Source organism: Dipodomys merriami, unplaced genomic scaffold, assembly GCF_024711535.1.
Source record: "Dipodomys merriami isolate MVZ:Mamm:240054 unplaced genomic scaffold, mDipMer1.0.p SCAF_56, whole genome shotgun sequence".
In the NCBI taxonomy this organism is placed as follows: domain Eukaryota; kingdom Metazoa; phylum Chordata; class Mammalia; order Rodentia; family Heteromyidae; genus Dipodomys; species Dipodomys merriami.
The window spans coordinates 7,443,446-7,462,891 of NW_027206135.1; the positions used below are offsets into that span (position 1 = coordinate 7,443,446).

Genomic DNA, 19,446 nt, shown 5'->3' on the forward strand with positions numbered 1-19,446 from the left:
GGTTTTCTGGTGGTTTATTGGAGGTAAGGGTCTCATAGACTTTCCTGCCCGGGCAGACTTTGAACCAACATCTTCAGATCTCAGCTTCCTGAGTAGTTAGCATTACAGGCATGAGCCACCGACACCCAGCTTATTTACTTAGTTTTTATTTAAATGCAGTCATCCCTTCTTAAGTAGGTTCTCACTTTGTTAATTATGCAAGATAATGATGTGACAGAGAGAAATGTTGCTTGATGATGGCTTAGAATGTGCAAGAAACTAAACAAGTGATTTCTTAAAGATGTATTTGGCTGTGTGGCTATTGTAGAGTAAGCTTCATTTCAGAAATCTGCTTAGGGTGATTATGAAGACAAAACAATTGGGAGGGCCTGGGAGACCTTTCCCAAGCATGTTTGCCTGGCTCAAATATAATTCCTCAGCAGAAAGCTACAGTTACAACCTCGGTAGAACCAGTCATTCTGTTCCAAGTGTGCTTCTGAGACTGTGTCAGTGAGAAATCTCTGGAGTGTCAGAAACGAAGTCCAAAAGGGACAGGTGGGAATCAAGAGCTTGTGATAATGTAGAAAGGAGAAGAAACCCACATCAGGGAAGACCCAGATATGGTGATCAGCAGTGTCAACCTCGCAGTTTTCTAAACAGTTCAGGAGGTTAACAGATGATGAGGTGGTGTCCTGTTAGATGGGTAAATTCATAGACTTAATCCCTCAATTAAATCTCAGTGAATCCAAGACTTCTCCCAAGTGAATTTATAGACTCAGGGAAACTGCCATAATTCACTGGTATCTTGAAATGAAAAAAAAAACACCTCACAAGATTTTATTCAGCCATTCTTATTCTCTTAGGCATTATGGAGTTGCTATTATTGCCTTTGGAAACATTGGATCCTGAATTTTGGGGGAAATCATTTTGTCTACAATGTTTGATTTAGTGAGTGTGATATTGGCTTGTATTGGATAGTTGTGTGGTATGGAGCCAGTGGTATGATGATCTTGTGTGTCCCATTAAACTCATGGAATACTTTAAAGGAAGGGCTTATTCAACTTTATTGGACTTGAAGGAACCATACCTCATTTAGCAAAAAAAAACCTCTCAGGTTACAGAGGCTGAAGGAAGCTGACTTTTGAGACTATGTGGTATGACTCTCTGAGACAAGCAAAACTGGAAACTGAGAAGGAGGCATTTTGAGTCTAATGTCTTTGGATTTTTAACTCACAAGGGTGAGACAACTTGTCTTTAGACTTTAATTCATTTGGACTTTACTTACAAGGGAATTTTATTTTTGGATTTTTTAATCCCTCCTTAGAATTTAATAATGAAAAGATTTTATCTTAAGATTTGGGGAATTTATGTGTTATTGACATTCATTACTGAATATTGTCATTTAATTTCAGTGCAGAACTTTTGATGGAACTATATCAGAGAATATGGCTACAATTAATTTGGGTCCAGAAAATAATAGGGAGCAAATTTTCTCATGGACTTATTTAATTAACCTATTGCTCTGACTCACATTAACTAGCAACAGTCATGATGGATTTTAAAAGAGCACCAACGATCGTCTTATCTTTGGTCATTGATTGATCCTGATGGATAAAATGAACAGAAAGCAGAGCTATTTTTGGATAAAATGTTTATACCCTAGTCTTTGATGGAAGTAGCCATAGAGAAAACTCCCCAGCCATGTTTCTCTTACATGAATTCTTTCTGGAATAGGGGAGATAAGTAGTCCCCTGCACAGTTCTTCTCAGCTCTGCTTTCAGTGATAGCAAATGAGCATCTTGAAACCAACCATAGTGGGCGTATTTACACCATAGAAACTTTACACATCAGGGGTTTTGTACCGGAGATCTAGTTTACCAGTAGGCCACTGGGAAGAGAGACCTATCCCATTGATGATTTTGGGATAACATACTGAACTCATGCAAGTCACTCCATCCTGCTTTCCCCCTATTTTTCTCTTTGTCTCTGTCTTTGTCTGTCTGTCTCAGTCTGTGTGTGTTGGAGGTTTGTCCTGCCTGATGATAACAAATATTTGGATCTGCTTTGGGACATGTGGCAACTTTGACAATTTAAACATTGCTCCAGTGATGGGAAGTTAGCTGATCTAGCATGACCTGGGACTAGGTGATTAAAGCTGTCATTTCTAGGCATAGGTATTAAGCCATTTTTACCAACCAAGTCCCTTTGGGTTTCAAAATCTCTAATTTCTATTTCTCTGACTTCTATATTGGTTGAGAATGCAGACAGCAAGGGGATCAAGCAGTACACTGACACACGTTTTGCAAACTTCAACATTCCTACATCCTCCCTTGAGTAGTTTGGAAGGTGAATGTACTTACATTTCTCTAATGGTTACATAAAAATAGCCCTGTGTTTTACAATTGTATTTTTATTTTGAAAAATGATTCTACCAAGAATTAGAAATTGTATAATATATATGTGTGTGTTTATTGTTTATACACACACACACACATACACACACACACATACACACACACACACACCACTCAAGTAATTTGAAAAAAGCTTTATCTTTTGTCCCAGAGGCAAGCATGGTAATGAAATGATGTTGTATTTCTTACAGAGTTTGAACACAACATGTTTCCTTAATGATTTTTTTATTTGGAATAATTTTAAATTTGTAGATATGTTGCAAATATAATATAGGGGTTCCATTAGCTTTCCATCCAATTGCCCCTAATAGTAACGTTTTACATTGCCAGGGCACACTTGTCAGAGCTGAACAATAGCATTAGTCCATTACTGTTAACTAAACTCCAGTCTTTCCCCAGGTTTCTCCATTTTTCATACTAATGATCTTTGCCTGTGTAAGGATGCAATGCAGGATCCTGCATTATATTTCCTCATCCTGTCTTTTTAGTCTGCACTGTGACAGCTGCCAAGATTTCTCTTGTTTTTTCATGACCTTGATAGTTTTGAGAAGTATTTGGTTTTGTCTGATATATCTCTCTATAGTAGACTATGTTTGGAATGCATTATTCGTTGTTTTTAAAACTTATAAGCTCAATAGATATCTAGATATATATCTATGTGTGCTGTATAAGATTGTTTTGATTTTTTTGGGGGGTCCAGTTGTGGGGCCTGAACTCTGGACCTGGGTGCTGTCCCTCAGCTCTTCAGCTCAAGGCTAGCGCTCTACCACTTGGGCCACAGAGCCACTTCCAGCTTTTTTCTTTTTGCTTATGTGGTGCTGAGGAATCGAACCCAGGGCCTCATGCATGCAAGGCAAGCGCTCTACCACTGAGCCACCTTCCCAGCCCCTATTGTTTTGAATTTTTAAAATTGAATGTGAGATATCATTTAAGTAGCTTATCATAATTTAATATTACTTTTGAGATCTATCTTGTTTTGAAATACACTTGTGCTCCAATATGATATATGTATTCCTAGAAATCTTCCTGGTCTGCATAATTGTGCATTAAAAATGGCAGGGCTGGTGGCATAATTAGATCCATAGATAATTAGAGGCAGGCCATTCAAAAGCCTATGCACCAGTGTATCAGAGGCTTAATATGAACATCCACAGTCTGATGGACTTATGACTGTAGTGTAAGCTTCACAGACACTTTCACCAGTTCCACAATTAACGTGGCTGCAGCCAGGGCTCTCATCACCTCCGTTGAGATGTCTTTCTTTGAAGGGCTATCATTTCCCATAGATGCTGGGTTCATCAAAATTTAAAATCTGCTGTCTTTCAGTCATCAACAGTTATTATTATTATTATTATTATTATTATTTAACACAGAGAGAAATGTCTTGGCAGTGTATTCTTCAACACTTGCAGCATTACAATATAGCTTCACTGTAGAATGCAAAGCAAATTTCACAGCTACTAAGCCATGCATCATCATGAACGGACAGTGCTTAGGCAGACATTTCAGCTTCTTCATTAAGACCTTCACATATTACTAAGGATTTCTCTTTAATTGTGAGAAATTACGGTGTTTGTTGCTTCATTGTTCACCTGTTGGGAGAGAAGACATAAGAATGAACATAGCCTCTATGTTCTATTAACATCATTCTTTAATTTCTACATCTACAGTTTACATATTATAATGAAGCATGTCCCCATTTGCACTTGATTTGTTGCAAAACAGGATGAATATATATTTTTTCTTTTTAACTGAGATAAATGATTCCTTCATAATTAAGTATTTTCTCAATTGATGGACATTTAAATTTCATCTCCTGCCCATCCCCACAACAAGCAAGGCTGTGAAGAATTTCCTTATACATGTCTCAGATGGAGTTTTTGTAGGTTATATTCCTAGAAATAGAACAGTTAGATTATAGAGAAAGGACATATTTAATAGAACACCTACATCAATCTAAGGAGTGTTAGTATCTCTAGGATTTTGGGTCACTCAATGTATATGATAACCTTCCCATTTACTCATTTTATATCCTTAAATATTTTATAATAATCTCTAAATCAAAAGGTCCATTTCTGTTAGATTTACTTCCAGGTTTCTATGAGTTATACTGGTATTGTGACTGGGATCTTTCACATATTATATTGCCTAATTGATTACTTCTATGGAAAAAGATATTTTAATGTGCTTTATGATTATTATATTTTATGCATGTATGGTATATTGTATTTCATCAGCTGAATGAGAGAATGGATAAGATTTTTAGGGTTTCTGGAGACAAAGAAAGAAGTAAAGTAGGCATTTAGAAGCGTGAATTAGGTAACAACTGTAGCAAGATTGCTAGGCAGTGTGGAAGGACAGCTTGAATTCTATGAATAAAAGAAATACAAGTCACTCAGAATCCTCCCTGAAGCTTCATATATTTAGAAAACAATCTGAAGAAATTCTGACACAATGGTACATTTGTGATTAGATACATGTTTTCCTAGACTGAAGATCTTTGAATAAATATACTCAACTGGCCAAGAAAAATTTGTTCTTGGCTCAGGGAATGATATGTTTGTTTTCTTCATTTCCTAATCTGAAAACAAGCAGCTCCTGACAGGGGTTAATGATTATGTCCATCTCCATAAGCTGTCATCCTTCCTCCATCAAGTGAACTCTATGAGTTGGGTAGTATTAAAGATGCAGGGATCGCATGCACATAGAAGGCCATTTGTGCATTAAATTAAGATCTCCCATTGTTCTCAGAGGATAGGGAGCCAAAGTGGAACATTGGGCAGTTTCTTCACTTTGAATTGGCAATTCAGTAGTCACAGGAATTCGTAATAAATAACCCACATTGATTTCTCTGTCCCAGAATGATTTTTGCTTCCCTTCCTACCAGAGCCCTGACATTTGCCCAAGAGGCAGTGTTAGAAAATCATTTACAAAGAGGTACAGACGCCTCTTTTGCTGTGGATATAAATCCAAGTAGGATAGGGTAGGTGTGAGGCAAGGAATCCGGGGGATTTAGTTCCTCAGCTTTCAGACAAAGACATTTTCTCCAAGGGCATAAACCCAGACCTCGTAACCATGGCAGCAGGGATGATGGAGAAGCTGCTCTGGTGCTTCTTGGTCTCCATTAGCTTCTCTGATGCTTTTGGCCAGACAGGTAGGGGCTACTTATGCTATGCTAGAGATTTGGTCTGGAGGATAGGAGTAGGTATGTAATGCTGTAGCCAGGAAAAGGGGTCAGTTTGTTTCTTGATCCCGAATTGTATTTGTAAATAAGGGACAAACCTTTTGATCTGATAACTTTTTTCTTTCTACTTGTTTTTCTGTCTCACAGACCTATCTAAGAAGGCCTTCGTATTTCCAAAAGAGACAGATAATTCTTATGTATCTTTGGAAGGACAGTTAACGAAGCCTCTAAAAGCCTTCACTGTGTGCCTCCAGATGTACACTGAGCTGAGCAAGACCCGTGGGTTCAGCATTTTCTCTTATGCCACCAAGAAACAACCTAATGAGATCCTCATATTTTGGTCGAAGAATAGAGGATATGCTTTTGGTGTGGGTGGGCCTGAAGTATTATTCAAGGCTGCTGAAATTCCTGCAGCTCCAGTCCACATCTGTGCCAGCTGGGAATCTGTCACCGGGATTGCAGAGTTCTGGGTAGATGGGAGGCCCAGGGTCAGGATGAGTCTGAACAAAGGATACACTGTGCAGCCAGAGGCAAGCATTATCCTGGGACAAGAACAGGATTCGTTTGGCGGGAGCTTTGATACAAACCAATCTTTGGTGGGTGACATTGGAAATGTGAACATGTGGGACTTTGTGTTATCACCAGATGAGATCAACACAGTGTATGTTGGTGGGACCCTCAGCCCCACTGTCCTGAACTGGCAGTCTTTGAAGTATAAGGCAAACGGTGAAGTGTTTATCAAACCTCAGCTGTGGCCCTGACACACTGTCTTGGGTCCTGAACGTGCCTCACGAGGATTTCACCTCAGGAGCCTTGCGTCTCAGGTACATGTTGCAAGGATTCACCGTAAACAGGTCACAGAGGATGTAATTTAAGTATTTGGCTTGGGAACTTGTGAACTACATTGGGACGCTTTATCCACAAGAATCATAATTGCAGATGTTTTTGCTTATGTGTGTGTGTGTGTGTGTGTGTGTGTGTGTGTGTGTGTGTGTGTGTGTGTGTGTTTGCCAGTCCTGGGGCTAAAAATCAGGACCTGGGCACAGCCTCTGAGTTTTTGTGCTTAAAGCTAGTGCACTACCACTTGAGCCACAGCTCCACTTCTGGCCTTTCAGTGGTTAATTGGAGATAAAATCATGCAGACTTTCCTGCCTGGGCTGATTTCAAACTGCCATCCTCAGATCTTAGCCCTCTGAGTAGCTGGGATTACAAGTGTGAACCACTGGTGCTTGGCCCTATTTTTTTAATCGGAGGAATTTCATATATTATTTTTACTCTCACAGAGGTGAGAACATTGACACCCAGAAAGGAGAAGTACATTTTTTAAAAAGTTACAAGATAAATACATCTTTGAGGTGGGAAATGTGTACTGGTCTTCTATCTAATTCTGTCCTCAGGAATTTACTGCCTCCCTTCTTAAAGCACTCTGGAAAAGCAATAAAAATTTCTGTAGCAGAAACAGCCTGTTTTTATTTTCTGGACAAAATGAGGCTGATAGATATATTATTTCAGTTGTTACTGCCAATGACTTAAATAGCAATGGTTTTATTTGCTTTCAGTGCTTTCCTAATTTTATATTATTTTGAAAACTCTTTCTTTGCATGTGTGAAACTGTGAGTTTCTTCTCTAACCTCACATTTCTAACCAGGCCAGAAGAGTGGATCAGTGAGCCAGGCTGGCCTTGGTTTGGTTTTGGTTGGTTACAGGTTCCTAGTAGGTCAAATTATCATCTTCCCAAGAATTGTGTTATGGACTTTGGTAAGGAACCTTGCTTTCCCTTGGAATTTCAAGATGAAGAATGGGAGCCATCTTGTGTGCCACATGGAGAGAAACGGGAGCAAAGAAACTATGTTAAATGAGAGGAGCTAAGAAGCTGACAGAGTGATGGATCCTTAGCTACGCTAATTCTCAGAATCAGCTTTGTCTGAAACAAAATTTACATCTAAACTTCCCAGGACTATGCATCAATAAAGCCCCTGCTTACTTGAGTGGATTTGAGTTTTCTGAAGTTGAGCTGCATTATATGTTGTGATTGACTTCTGTAGTGATGCTCAGAAACCAGAGCTTTCTGAGTTCAGGCTAATCTTTGCTGTCCTGCAAAAAGCCAACACTCTCTTCTCCGCTACCATCTACTGTGGAGATTTTCTCTGATACATACAGCCAGATAGCCAGTCTTTCATAGGAGTCAGATGTTGGAATTTTGATGTTGGGAGTCTAACTCAGGACTTTGTATATTCTCAGTAAGTGCTGTACCACTGAACCATATCCTAAGCTCTTGGATTTTGATAGTTTACACTATCATTATTCTAGTTTTAGGAACAAAACAGAAAGACCCATGAATCTGCTCTCCCATTCAGTGTTAAAATGCATTTACCATAGTCCACTTTGCTCTTTTTTCAGAAATAGATTCCTCAAAGATTATGGCTGTGTTTCCTTTAGGGATGGACACCCATTACCATGACTTTTCAGAACTGGGTGGACAACTATAGTTCTTCCATAGGGCCAGATCCAGGGATGAAAGAAGGCTCCCTGCACAACAAATCATTATGTAAGTGAAAGGATGTGAAAGATTAACCACAAAGGTTCTGGGATTTGATTGTGCAGATATGAATTCTAGATTTATAACTTATCAGTGATCTCAAGTAGCATAACCTCTGTGCCTCAATTTTCTTACCCATGAAGTGAGATAAATAATAGTAATCTACTCAAACAGCTGAGTCAAATAAGATCATGCAAGCTCTCTTACTAGTTACTTGCTATTTTTATCATTAGGCTGTTGTATGTTGGCTACAAGGGATCAGATTTACAGAGGATGAACAAAAAGCTTTAATTTATGAATATTGTTTCCCCCAATTGAACTATTAATAATAATTATTATTAGTGGTACTAAGATTTTTAAATTCAAGGCTTTGAGCTGGCTTTACCATTTGAGATATACCTCCAGCTCTGTTTTTTGCTGTTTCTTTTGCATACGGAGTCTAGTGGATTTTTCTTCCTGGGAGGCTTTGAACTGTCATCCTCTAACTCTCTGGCTCCTGAGTAGGTAGGATGTCAGGCATAAGCTATTAGCACCTGGCTCTCATTGATTTTTTTTTTGAGACAGGTTCTCCCTATGTAACTCAGGCTAGCCATGAACTCAAGCTATTCCTGATTCCCTCTCTTGTGTGCTGGGATTATACATGGGCATCAGGTTCTTACTTGACTTGAAAGCATTTAGGAGTGCATACATTAAGGAGGCACTCTCCTGTGCAAAAAAGTGTAGGTGCAGATATTTTCCATTGTTGAATTAGGGCAGATGTATATACCCTGACACTCAGCTGAGCAGAAGAGAAGTTGATGCTTTTTAAAATTTTTCCTAGTTCAAGAATGCATCCAGGAGATATGTCTTAATTAGAAAAGGCTATCCCAAATCTCCAGTCATGGGGATGAGCTAATATTTTCTTCAGAATTTAATTATGGGAACCTTGCTACACGATGTCTGGCAGACAGCCTCTGGCCCTAATAATTTTAGCCAGGAAAATTTTAACAGCTGATATTTGCATTCAGCAAACATTAAGAAACCTTAATAAAGTATTCCTCTGGTATTTAAATTTAAGTAATTTATCTTATTGGTGGATACCTCCAATGTAACCTTAGGTGGTAACTGATGAATTGTCATACTATATGGAGTTGTTAGATGTAATCCAATTAAATGTTAGATGACATATGCCACCCAGGATGAATGTGGTTTTGGCATGTTGATGCTGTCTTCCTTTTTTTGTGGTAAATGGGAGAGTAATAGCAACCCACCATTAGTTTCTACCTGATGTCGATAAAGCCATGTGTTCAGCACTGGCTTTCTCAGGGCTCATGCATCTAGTTTTCCTAGCACAAGAGACAGGCATTAGGGTAGAAGTTAAAAAGACAGATGACCAACTAGTATATAAAACCTATTACAAAAAATGAGGCAAAACAGAGGCTGAGGCTCAGTGCCTGAAGAAAAACTATTGTGTGTCTACAGGCCAAATCAAAAAGATATATGAGCAGCATAGATTGGAACTTCTAGAGGCTGCTACATAATAGAACACTTTCTTTTTGTATCTGAAAATAGCCATTTTGGCACAAGGTTAGGGTCAGGTCTGATCCAGATATAAGCACCTAAAATGGGCTACAATATGTTGATATGTAGATCAGAAACATAAAATCTCCCTGTGTCAGGCAGAAACACTGGAGCATTGATCAGTCCAACAAGAGGTAATTATAAAGAAGATATGGAAAACTGAGCTGTGTGGAGAGTCAGGGTTCGGGTAAGACCTGATAGCCAGAGTCTAGGGGGGAAAGACTAGACTGCCTCAAAAGAAAGGGTGGGCTGGGTGTGGTGACACACACCTGTAATCTCAGCTACCCAGGAGAAGGTTGGAAGACAGCAGTCCAAGGCTAAAAAAGTCTCAGGGAGAAGTGCAAGATTTTATTTGAGAAACAAACTCAAAAGGACTAGGGGTATAACTCAAGTGGTAAAATACTAATGTGAGGCCCTGAGTTCACTCCCTAGGACTACAAACTATCAAAAAGACAGCCAAGGTGGTTCTGGATGGGAATGGGCTTAAAGTTCCCATTGATGAAGTAAGTAGAATGTTAAATCTGTGAGTTTGTCTGCTCCCCTCACCCCAAGATGTTTTTCAGAATCCTTTAGTTTGATGGGGGATGTGCTCCAGGACAAAGAAAGCTACTGACTCCGATTACTTTTTTTTTTTTTTTAAAGCAACAACAAAATAAGACCCAAATCAAGTTTTCTGAATATAGATTTCTGGTTTTTAGACTCTCAGGGACAGAAGAGAAATACTATTTTGATTTCTAAATGGCTCCATCCTGAGATAACTATCCTCTCATCTCAGTTGGGCTGGTGTTACTTGCTTGGGTTCCTTCCCTTCAGTTTTTTTTCTCTATCTGTCACCTGTGTATGTATGTTTGCATTTTTCCTGTACCAGAAAGTGAGTAACATGGGCTTGTTAACCTTTTCCTTCAGTAAATGCAAACTCCTTGTTCAAATTCCCTGGAGGATCTAGCCCAGTGAAACATTGTGGTCTGGGATACATGTATCATTATTGCTGGGATGTTTGTTCAGGAAAAGTCCCCAGAAAGAGGCATGGTGAAAAGAAAATGAGCCAGGCAAAGAGCCAGGCAAAACAAGAAAGTAACTGTCAATGGGTGCAGATAAAGAATCTCACACTAGATTGCTTATGTTACCAGAATGACTTGTGACACTAGCTGACTTGTAGCCCCTGAAACCTGTCCGGCCCTCTCCCCCCACACCCCAGTCTCTGAGAATTCCTGAGAAGAACCCAGTTTTCTAGGGCTCACCACTCTTTTCTCTAAAGACTCCAATAAAAAGCTTTATGTCTTGACTTCCAGTTCAGTGAGCCTTCTTTAATCTGCCCACCTTCCTGCTGGAGGGTGGTGCTATTGCTTTGTTTTGCTTTGGCTTTCCACCACTAAACCTGTCCAACCCTCCCGTTGGTGCCATGGCAATCAGCTGTGCATGACTTCCCCCAAGGTCTTAGTACATTTTTGTTTCTCCTATTCGTTTGTTTTGGTAAATTCTTTTATCAGTTCACAACAACAAAGTCCATGAGAAAGTCTGTTGATTGTGGATGCAGATTCATTGACTTCAGAACTACTGGGTCAGATTCTCTGAAGTTAGAGCTCAGGACTATCCAGCATCACATACTCAGGGTGCTTTTAGAACTTCTACTTTCAAGCTTTCCTGGGAGCCTGGTCCCCAGTGAGCCTGAAGGCAAGTGGTAGTCTTTAAACGTGATGTACTTCTGTGGTTGGGAAACTAGTTTGCACATAGAAATTTTACTGAAGATTAACAGAATATTAGGCTGACAATGCCTGGCTTACATTGCTGAGGTCTTTTGATGTGGACTTCTCCCCTATCTTTTCTGTAGGTCTGTGTGCTTTAGACATAGCCTTTTATTCTAGGAAGTGTTCACCAAAGGCCTGGAACCATGTGAAACCTCTTCTACTGCATCTTTCAATTTCAGGTGCTAATTAGAGTCACCTGAGGAGCTTTAGAAACCCCAGTGGCACAGGTTTTACCTGATCACTATGCTGTATTCTATTTTTTTAATGTATCTAACTTCATATATTTATTTTTATTAGTGTTTCATAATTGTACAAGGGATTTTATTATGGTGTTTTCATGCATGTATATAATGTATTTGATCTATTCACTCCTCTGTTATTCCATGGTAGTTCCTTTTCTCCTTCCCTTCCAATTTTAAAAGTTTTTTAGTGGATATCATATTATTTTCATATAATGTACTTTGGTCTTATTTACTCCATCATCTTTTCTTTCCCTCTACCCTCCACTGGTTTTTCTTCTTCTACTTTCTTTTTTTATATCATGTACTAATATATAAGTTCTGCATATAAATAAAAACATTTAATATCTGTTATTTTTCTTTTTCTTTTTGTCAGTCCTGGGGCTTGAACTTGGGACCTCGGTCCTATCCCTGAACATCTTTTTGCTCAAGGCTAGTGCTCTACCACAGTACCACTTTCAGCTTTTTCTGAGTAATTTAATTGGTGATGAGTCTCACTGGCTCTGTTGCCTGGGCTGGCTTAGAACTGGGATACTCAGATCTCAACCTCCTGAGTATCTAAGATTATAGAAGGTGTGAGCCAAAAATGCCTGGCTAATATCTGTGTTTTGGAGCTTGGCTTTTCTTTTTCTTTTTTTTTTTTAATATTATTTTATTTTATTTGAGAACATACTGTACAGAGGGGCTACAATTACATGGGCAGGATAATGCATACATTTTTTACCAAGCATTGCAGCCTCCTCCTTTGTTTACCCTTCACCTCCCTTCCCAGCCTCCCCCCTCCCCCCACCCAATTATACCCCCCTCCCCCCCCCACCGACATTGTAAAGCTGGTTTTGACATGACATTTTGTTGGAGCTTGGCTTTTCTTGCTCAACATGATAATCTATAATTTCATCCATTTTTCCCCCAATAACATAATTTGATTCTCCTTTATGGCTCAGCAATAGTTCACTGTATACTTAACCACATTTTCTTTATTCATTAATTGTTGGGCATCTAGTCTGAGTCCATGGTTTGGCCATTGTGAATAGTGGTTCCATAAACATGGGTGTGCAGGTGTTTCTACAGCATACTGCCTAACACTTCTACAGATACATTGCTAATAGCTGGATCACATGCTAGTTCTATTTTTAGGTTTTTTTTTGTGAGGAATGTCAATGGAGGTGAATACAGTGTGCAGCCAGGTTTCTGGTTGTGAAGAAAGGGGTCCTACTACTCTAGGTTGAGGAGTAACTTTAGAGGTCACAGCTGTCATCCCAGACAGTCCATGTGGTTGTTTCTGACTGATATACCCCATGTATCCTCCTTTCTTTCTGTTAGAATGGTTTTGATTTGGATTGGGAGCACACATTAAATTTATAGTTTCAGCACTGTAGACTAGAGTTGTAACTTCTCTGGGATTAAATAAAGTGACAGCCCCGTATTTAGCATGTTGTTTATCCAATAGAACTCCTCTGTGATAAGAAAAAAAATTCCTCCTGTCTTACAGTGTTTTTCTTTATTTTTCCCCCCATGATTGTTGTTTGGATCTTTGTAATCTGGAGATGTTTGGCTGGTCTTTAAATCAGAAGGAAACCCAAGTAGCAAGAAGCACACAAGGGCTGAGCTCCATGAGTATTTTATTATTTATTATTTATTATTGCAAGCTGTAGGAGGAAGCTGGGAGAGGACCGGCATGCAACCTGTCTGAGGGAAGTGTAAGATCTCATGGTAAGCTGATGCATTATAGCCATTGCTCTGTGATACAATGTGAGCAGCGAGTGCTGTTGGCAGGTTGTTGGTACCAAGAATGGACCAAAAACTGGTTCACAGAGAAACCTCTCTCAGCTTGTTCAGAATATCAATTAGGATGGTGGCTTTAATATTGTAGTGGGCTTCATGAGGTTAATTAAATTTCTATGTCCATCTATCATTTTGGTGTCTGTGTTCTCAGCTTGATTAGGAAGCACAGGTGTCAACAAGTAGGCAATTTGAGTATTGGGAAAACACCTTCTTTTTTCTTTGTACACACACACACACACACACACACACTCTCTCTCTCATATATTTTTGCCAGTTGTGGGGCCTGAACTCTGGGCCCGGGCACTGTCCCTCAGCTCTTCAGCTCAAGGCTAATACTCTGGCACTTGAGCCACAGAGCCACTTCTGGCATTTTCTGCTTATGTGGTGCTGAGGAATCGAACCCAGGGCCTCATGCATGCAAGGCAAGTACTCTACCACTGAGCCACCTTCCCAGCCCCTCCAATATTTTTACTGGTCAGGTTCTTTATTTAAATTATGCATAGATCTTTCACTGGACTAATGGTTAGAATAATAAAGCTATTAGAGCCAGTCATATATTTAAAAACTGAGTGTTACAAATTTGGGGAAGGATAATTTAAAAGAAAATTTATGTAAACATCATGAGGGAAAAAATTTCAAACCATTCTGGAAATGTGCTATCGTGTGTAATAGTGCTCTTTTCTTGATGTTTAGTTGAGTCTGAGTTGATTCTTTTAGTCAATTCCTATCATCAATTTCTTATGAATATCAATGGGAAAACTCATTAGACCATGATGACTAAGGCTCACACTTGAAGTTGAAATTATAAGGTTTGACATGAGAGTTTGTATATTGCAAGGTATGTTGCACCTAAATACATCTCTCACTTAAGGATGTTACCTAACTGATATTGTGCTGTTATACCTACTCTGGGCATAAAGCCAAATAGCCGGTAAGACTGGGTGTCCTGTTCATAAAATGAACAGTAACTTTTGGAGCTTCGAGGACCACTGATTTTTCCTTTCCTTGCTTCTTAATTACACACACACACACACACACACACACACACACACACACACACACACACACACACACACACACACACACATCTTTGTTTTAGATGTAATACATCCATATTGTGGAAATAATGGGGAAAATTATACACAATTCCATTACTATAATAAGAATTTGAGGGGCATAATGGTCTTTTTTTCCCTAAAAAGTTGCTTCTTTTCAATATAGTGACTATACAAATGTTTTATTTATTTTTCTTTTCTAATCCAAAACATTTTTACATGTGGCAGCATAAGTTAATAACTAACATTTTAAACAACTTGCCATTCTATTTAGGGGGTGTAGATGTATTTAATTCTGTTAAGCATAACACTTTTCTAATTTTTCAGTATACTAAGCAATGCTAAATGGCTATCTTTGTGCTCAGAGTTCCCACCCCCTAAAATTTACATCATTTCCTGGGATATGAGTATCCTAATTTACCAGGCAATGCCACACAGAGCTGTTGGAATATCAGCCAGCCTCGTGGAGTTTCTAATAAATAACCCATATTGATCTCTCATTTTGTGATTTATCTTGCTCTCTTTGCTCTTAGTGCTTTGATTCATGGTTCCAAGGGGACAATTTTGGAAAATCATTTACCAGCTGAGACACACTGACTACGGCACATTTTTAAGGTCAAGGTGGAGCAGACAGGAGACAGAGGTGATCTCGGATATTCAAACCCAGAATCTCAGCAACTGATGCTTTTTGCAAGAGGATAATTCAAATTCTGTACACACAAACAGCACCCAGCAGGGCAAAAACTTGGCCTTTCCCAGGCTCAGAACATGGACCTTCCTGTGTTTCTGATTTTCATCAGCTTCCTCAGCACTTTTTCCAGACAGGCCTCGCTGCAGATGGTAGCTGAGACCTTGTCCTGCGGTATCATTGCACCTGGGCCAGTGCCAAGCCTGCTTAGGGAAAAGAGCCAGCTGGGGTGAGGAGTTGTGATCTGGAGAAGAGGTCAGTCTGTGTCTAAATTGCTTTCTTTAATCCACTATCTTGGGACATGGTAAGAGAATATATCTTTATGGCCTAACCAGCTTAACTGATGGCCTTTTCCCTTTCTGCTTTCTGCCCTACAGATCTGAATAAAAGACCTCTGTGCTCCCCCGTTAGAGGGCTCTTTTGTTATAATGGAGCTGGAGGAGCCAGGTGTGACCACATGCATACCCATCAGGTCCAGCCACACAGCCTTCTCTCATTCCTGGTATGAGATAGCTCTTCAAGGAAAAGACATGAGGAGGCAGCATTTCTGTGGGTGTAACCTCCTAAGAAGTCTCCTGCACTGATGTTCTCCTGTGCAAGCCAAGCAACCACATCAGGGGTGGCTGAACTCTTGGTTAATGGGAAGATCCTGGTGAGCGACAATCCAAGAAGAGACTCTGTGGGGACAAGCAGAGTCCTGGGCAGAAGCAGGAATCATCTGGTGGAGGCTTCGATGCAAATCAGTCTTGGGAGGGAGACATTGGGAATGTAAACATGTATGATTTGGTTACTCATGAATGCATCATCACTTCCTGCCTACTTGACCACATGTAGGCACTCTGTGAACCATAGTGAGCTGATGGATGGACTCTGGGTACACTAAGAACTGCTAGACATTGAGCTATAGAAATTGATTGTTCGTCACAACACCTTCCACCTCTACCAATTTCTGCCAATTGTCTTTGACTCTCCGATGTATACTCCCCACCTCACCCCAAACAGTTCTGTGTTCTGATCTCTCTTGAAGGAATGACCCAGAGTACTGGGACGGTGACACAGAAATGGCAGGTGATACCAGCCCTTGGATTCTTTGGGAGAGCAGATAGGCTGTAGAAGCTTCTCCCTTCTACAGACTGGCTTGGGACTGGCATGGCATCCTAACTCTAGTGTCCAATAGTTTATAGCCATGGGATCTAAATTGAATTAGCCCTCAGAACCAGAACACATTCAGAGGAATTATAGCCTGCAGGGTGACCAGATAGCATTTATGGACATTGAAGAGGCAAGTACAGAGCTCATCTGGTGATGAATCCACATTTGCCTTATCTGAACTTGAACAGCTGGCCACCTGTGATTGACTGAATCTTGGCTGCCTTGACTGGCTGAGACTCAGCTATTTGTTACAAATATATACTAAGTTAGTCTGTCAGTGAATTTAGGAACACAGTTGCAATTTGTTACCCAAGACTCAAGTACAGAGACATCCTCAGATCAAATTTAGTTTCTTAGGTCTGTACCTTGTAACATCACAGTAGCTACATGAGGGTTGTGAAATGTCAACAACACAGGAGCTGTTAAGTCAGACTCACTATGGTGAAGGAATGAAATAATAAACAACACCAGTATAACTGGTGTTGGTGGCTCTTGTGTAATTCTAGTGACTTGGGAGGCAGTGCATGAGTGGATGAGAATTTGGGGCTGGAAAAGTTCTCCAGTTCTCTTCCAACCCATAGCTTGGCACAGTGGTATGCACCTGTCAGCCTAAACTATGTGGAAGACAGAGATGGGGAGGACTGTGGTACCAGGTCCTCCTGGGGAAGAAAAGTCCAATAGAGTCCCAGTGCTGATGGGAAGCCCAAAAAGTAGGTGGATTGTGGTTCACAGGCATGAGCTTGGCACTAAATGAGACCTTATCATAAAAACAACCAGGAAAAAACAAATCTAGAGGCATGGCTCAGTGGTCTTGTGCCAGTCTCACAAGTTTGAGGTCCTGGTTCAAACCTTTACACCACAAAAAGGAAGAAAGATAGAAAGAAATGATAGGCAGAAGGAAGGAAGGAAGGAAAGATGGGAGGAAGGAAGGAAGAGGCATAGAAGGTAGAGGCTGTATAAGGAATGTATTAGGTTCTTCTAGAGAAAAAAAATCATAGAAATCATCATAAATGAAAGGTCTAAGGGGGAAATTCAGAATGCTTGTACTTAGGACACTGTAGCTATAGGAAACAGGTTTGCTCAGAGGCAGATGGAAGGCTCCAATAAGCAGGCAGAAAACTGATGTTTTGAGAGCATCAGAAATGCACACAAGAGGTTTTGTTTCTTTGTAGCTGTTGCTTTTAATGTTCTATGTGATTTTTTTTGTTTCTTTTGTATGTTCTTTGCCCCTGGGATAACCTCTGTTGTCACTGTATTTGATTCAGATGCCCTGCATCTTGTATATACATTTTTTTCTATTGGGGGAAGGGAAGGGAAATAACAAAATGCTGAAACAAGGATACAGCCTGACCCATTGTACCAATGAGATATCCAAGACATGATGTTGAAAACAAACTTTTCAACTTTGGGGGAGTGGTGGGAAGGGGATGTTGGGGAGATGGAGAAGGAAGGGATGGTAGGGGAAAAACAAAGGAGGGGGTAACTGTTCTATAGGAAATGTACTCAATATCTTACTCATGTAACTGTAACCCCTCTGTACAGTATCTTTACAATAAAAATATATTAATAAAAAAGAAAAAATAGTGATTAAACCAATAATAATGCGTTATTCAGGAAAAAAGTACAAGAATAAAGCCTCATGTTTTAACCCAAAAAGAAAAGAAATGCATGGAGGATGAAATCCACTCAAAAGTTAGGCTTTATTGTACAGACAGGGTGACAGGAAATGGAGAGGAAAAGGAAATCACAGTGCTCTGTCTTGTGCTGACCCTACAACTGGCTGTGCAGGAGGTGAGAGGAGCAGGTGTAAATGGGTGCAGCTTTCAGAGCTCAGCAATGGGGTTCTCTTTAAGAGAACACAGGAGCCACAGTTAGAAAGAAAATGGGGCATTAGAGGAAGCAGCATGTGACCCTCCTTCAGAGGAAAAGTGGGAGGAAAGAGGCTTTTTGTGTCACCCAGTGGCCCAAGTTAACTTGGTGTCTTGATATTCACTGGGAGAAAAGGTGGTAGATGGGAGGGATGAGCTAAGTTGTGGACACAATGGTAGTTGACCATCCTCTGAGGGCCAAGAGTTTGGTACCTGTGACCATAAAGCTTACATTCCTAGCTGACTCCTTTTTTTTGTTGGAAAGCCCGGAATAAGCACATCCACACAGGCTTTGTCTTTCCATTAAGAGGTTAACCTGGCCCAATGTCAACCGGATCAAGCCTTCTCCACAGTTTCCCACTGCCCTTAAGATTACTCCTAAATCTTTCCATTTCTTAACAAATGGGGTAGTGCCATTCTCTCTGATGGAAGCATAGAATTTCATTATATATATATATGTATATGTATATGATGATATATATGCATATATATAAAATCACATTTTATTAATCCATTCATCTACTGAGGGGCATCTGGGTTGGTTCCATATCTTAGCTATGGTGAATAATGCTGTGATAAACATAGTTGTGCTGGTAGCTTTAGTATGGCCTTGTTTGTGATCATTTGGGTAAATCATATTAAGTGAAGTAAGCCAAACCCAAAGAAATATAGGTCCCATGGCTTCCCTTATTTGAACATCTTATCAGATGTTCAGAAAAGCTCAAAAGCTATGTATATATGACCATATAAGATGATGCTAAACCAAATGAACCCCAAGATATGGACACAAGAGGGTTTTTTTTGGCCATTGTTGTTTTTAATGTACCATGTGATTTTTTTTGGTTTCATTTGTATGTTCTTCCCTCTATGGTATATCCCATGTTTTCACTGCATTTGATTTTGGTACCTCGCATCTTGCATATGCATTTATCTAATTTGGGAAGGGGAAGGGGAATAACAAAATGCTGAAACAAGAACATGGGATGACCTATTGCAACAATGATACTCCAAGACACTATGTTGGAAATGAACTTTACAACTTCTGATGGGGGGGAAAGATGGGGGGGGGAGGAAGGGATAGTAGGAGAAAAACAAAGGAGGGGGTAACAATGTTCGACAAGAAATGTACTCATTACCTTACTCATGTAACTGTAACCCCTCTGTGCAGCAACTTTACAATAAAATAAAAGTTAAAATAAAAGCTTACTCCCATCCATTTACTCTGCCAGGGAGAG

At 39.9% G+C, this 19,446-nt stretch overlaps 1 protein-coding gene and 1 long non-coding RNA gene across 4 annotated transcripts in view; both read left to right on the top strand.

Annotated features, from left to right (window-relative positions):
- The window catches only part of LOC138812252 (uncharacterized), a 53,832-nt gene extending 34,615 nt beyond the window's left edge, over positions 1–19,217 (top strand). For both annotated transcript variants that reach the window (XR_011367573.1, XR_011367574.1), the window contains 2 exons: positions 15,037–15,446; positions 15,569–19,217. This is a non-coding gene — a long non-coding RNA (uncharacterized lncRNA). The remainder of the gene's footprint in view (positions 1–15,036; positions 15,447–15,568) is intronic.
- Crp (C-reactive protein) lies at positions 5,375–7,565 on the top strand. 2 transcript variants are annotated; one of them, XR_011367572.1, is made up of 3 exons: positions 5,375–5,547; positions 5,725–6,401; positions 7,226–7,565. XR_011367572.1 is itself a non-coding variant. In XM_070000311.1 (2 exons), the coding sequence occupies exons 1-2, from the start codon at positions 5,469–5,471 to the stop codon at positions 6,336–6,338; spliced, it is 693 nt and encodes a 230-aa protein (XP_069856412.1). In that variant the 5' UTR covers positions 5,375–5,468; the 3' UTR covers positions 6,339–7,565. The 2 variants fall into 2 exon arrangements, 1 of the variants encoding a protein (XP_069856412.1); XM_070000311.1 differs by having other exon boundaries at positions 5,725–7,565.
- Positions 19,218–19,446: the final 229 nt, after the last annotated feature.

Coding starts and splice junctions, on each gene's coding strand:
- Crp (XM_070000311.1), top strand. CDS start 5,469: ATGGCAGCAGGGATGATGGAGAAGCTGCTCTGGTGCTTCTTGGTCTCC. Junction 5,548..5,724: donor TGATGCTTTTGGCCAGACAG/GTAGGGGCTACT, acceptor TCTGTCTCACAG/ACCTATCTAAGAAGGCCTTC.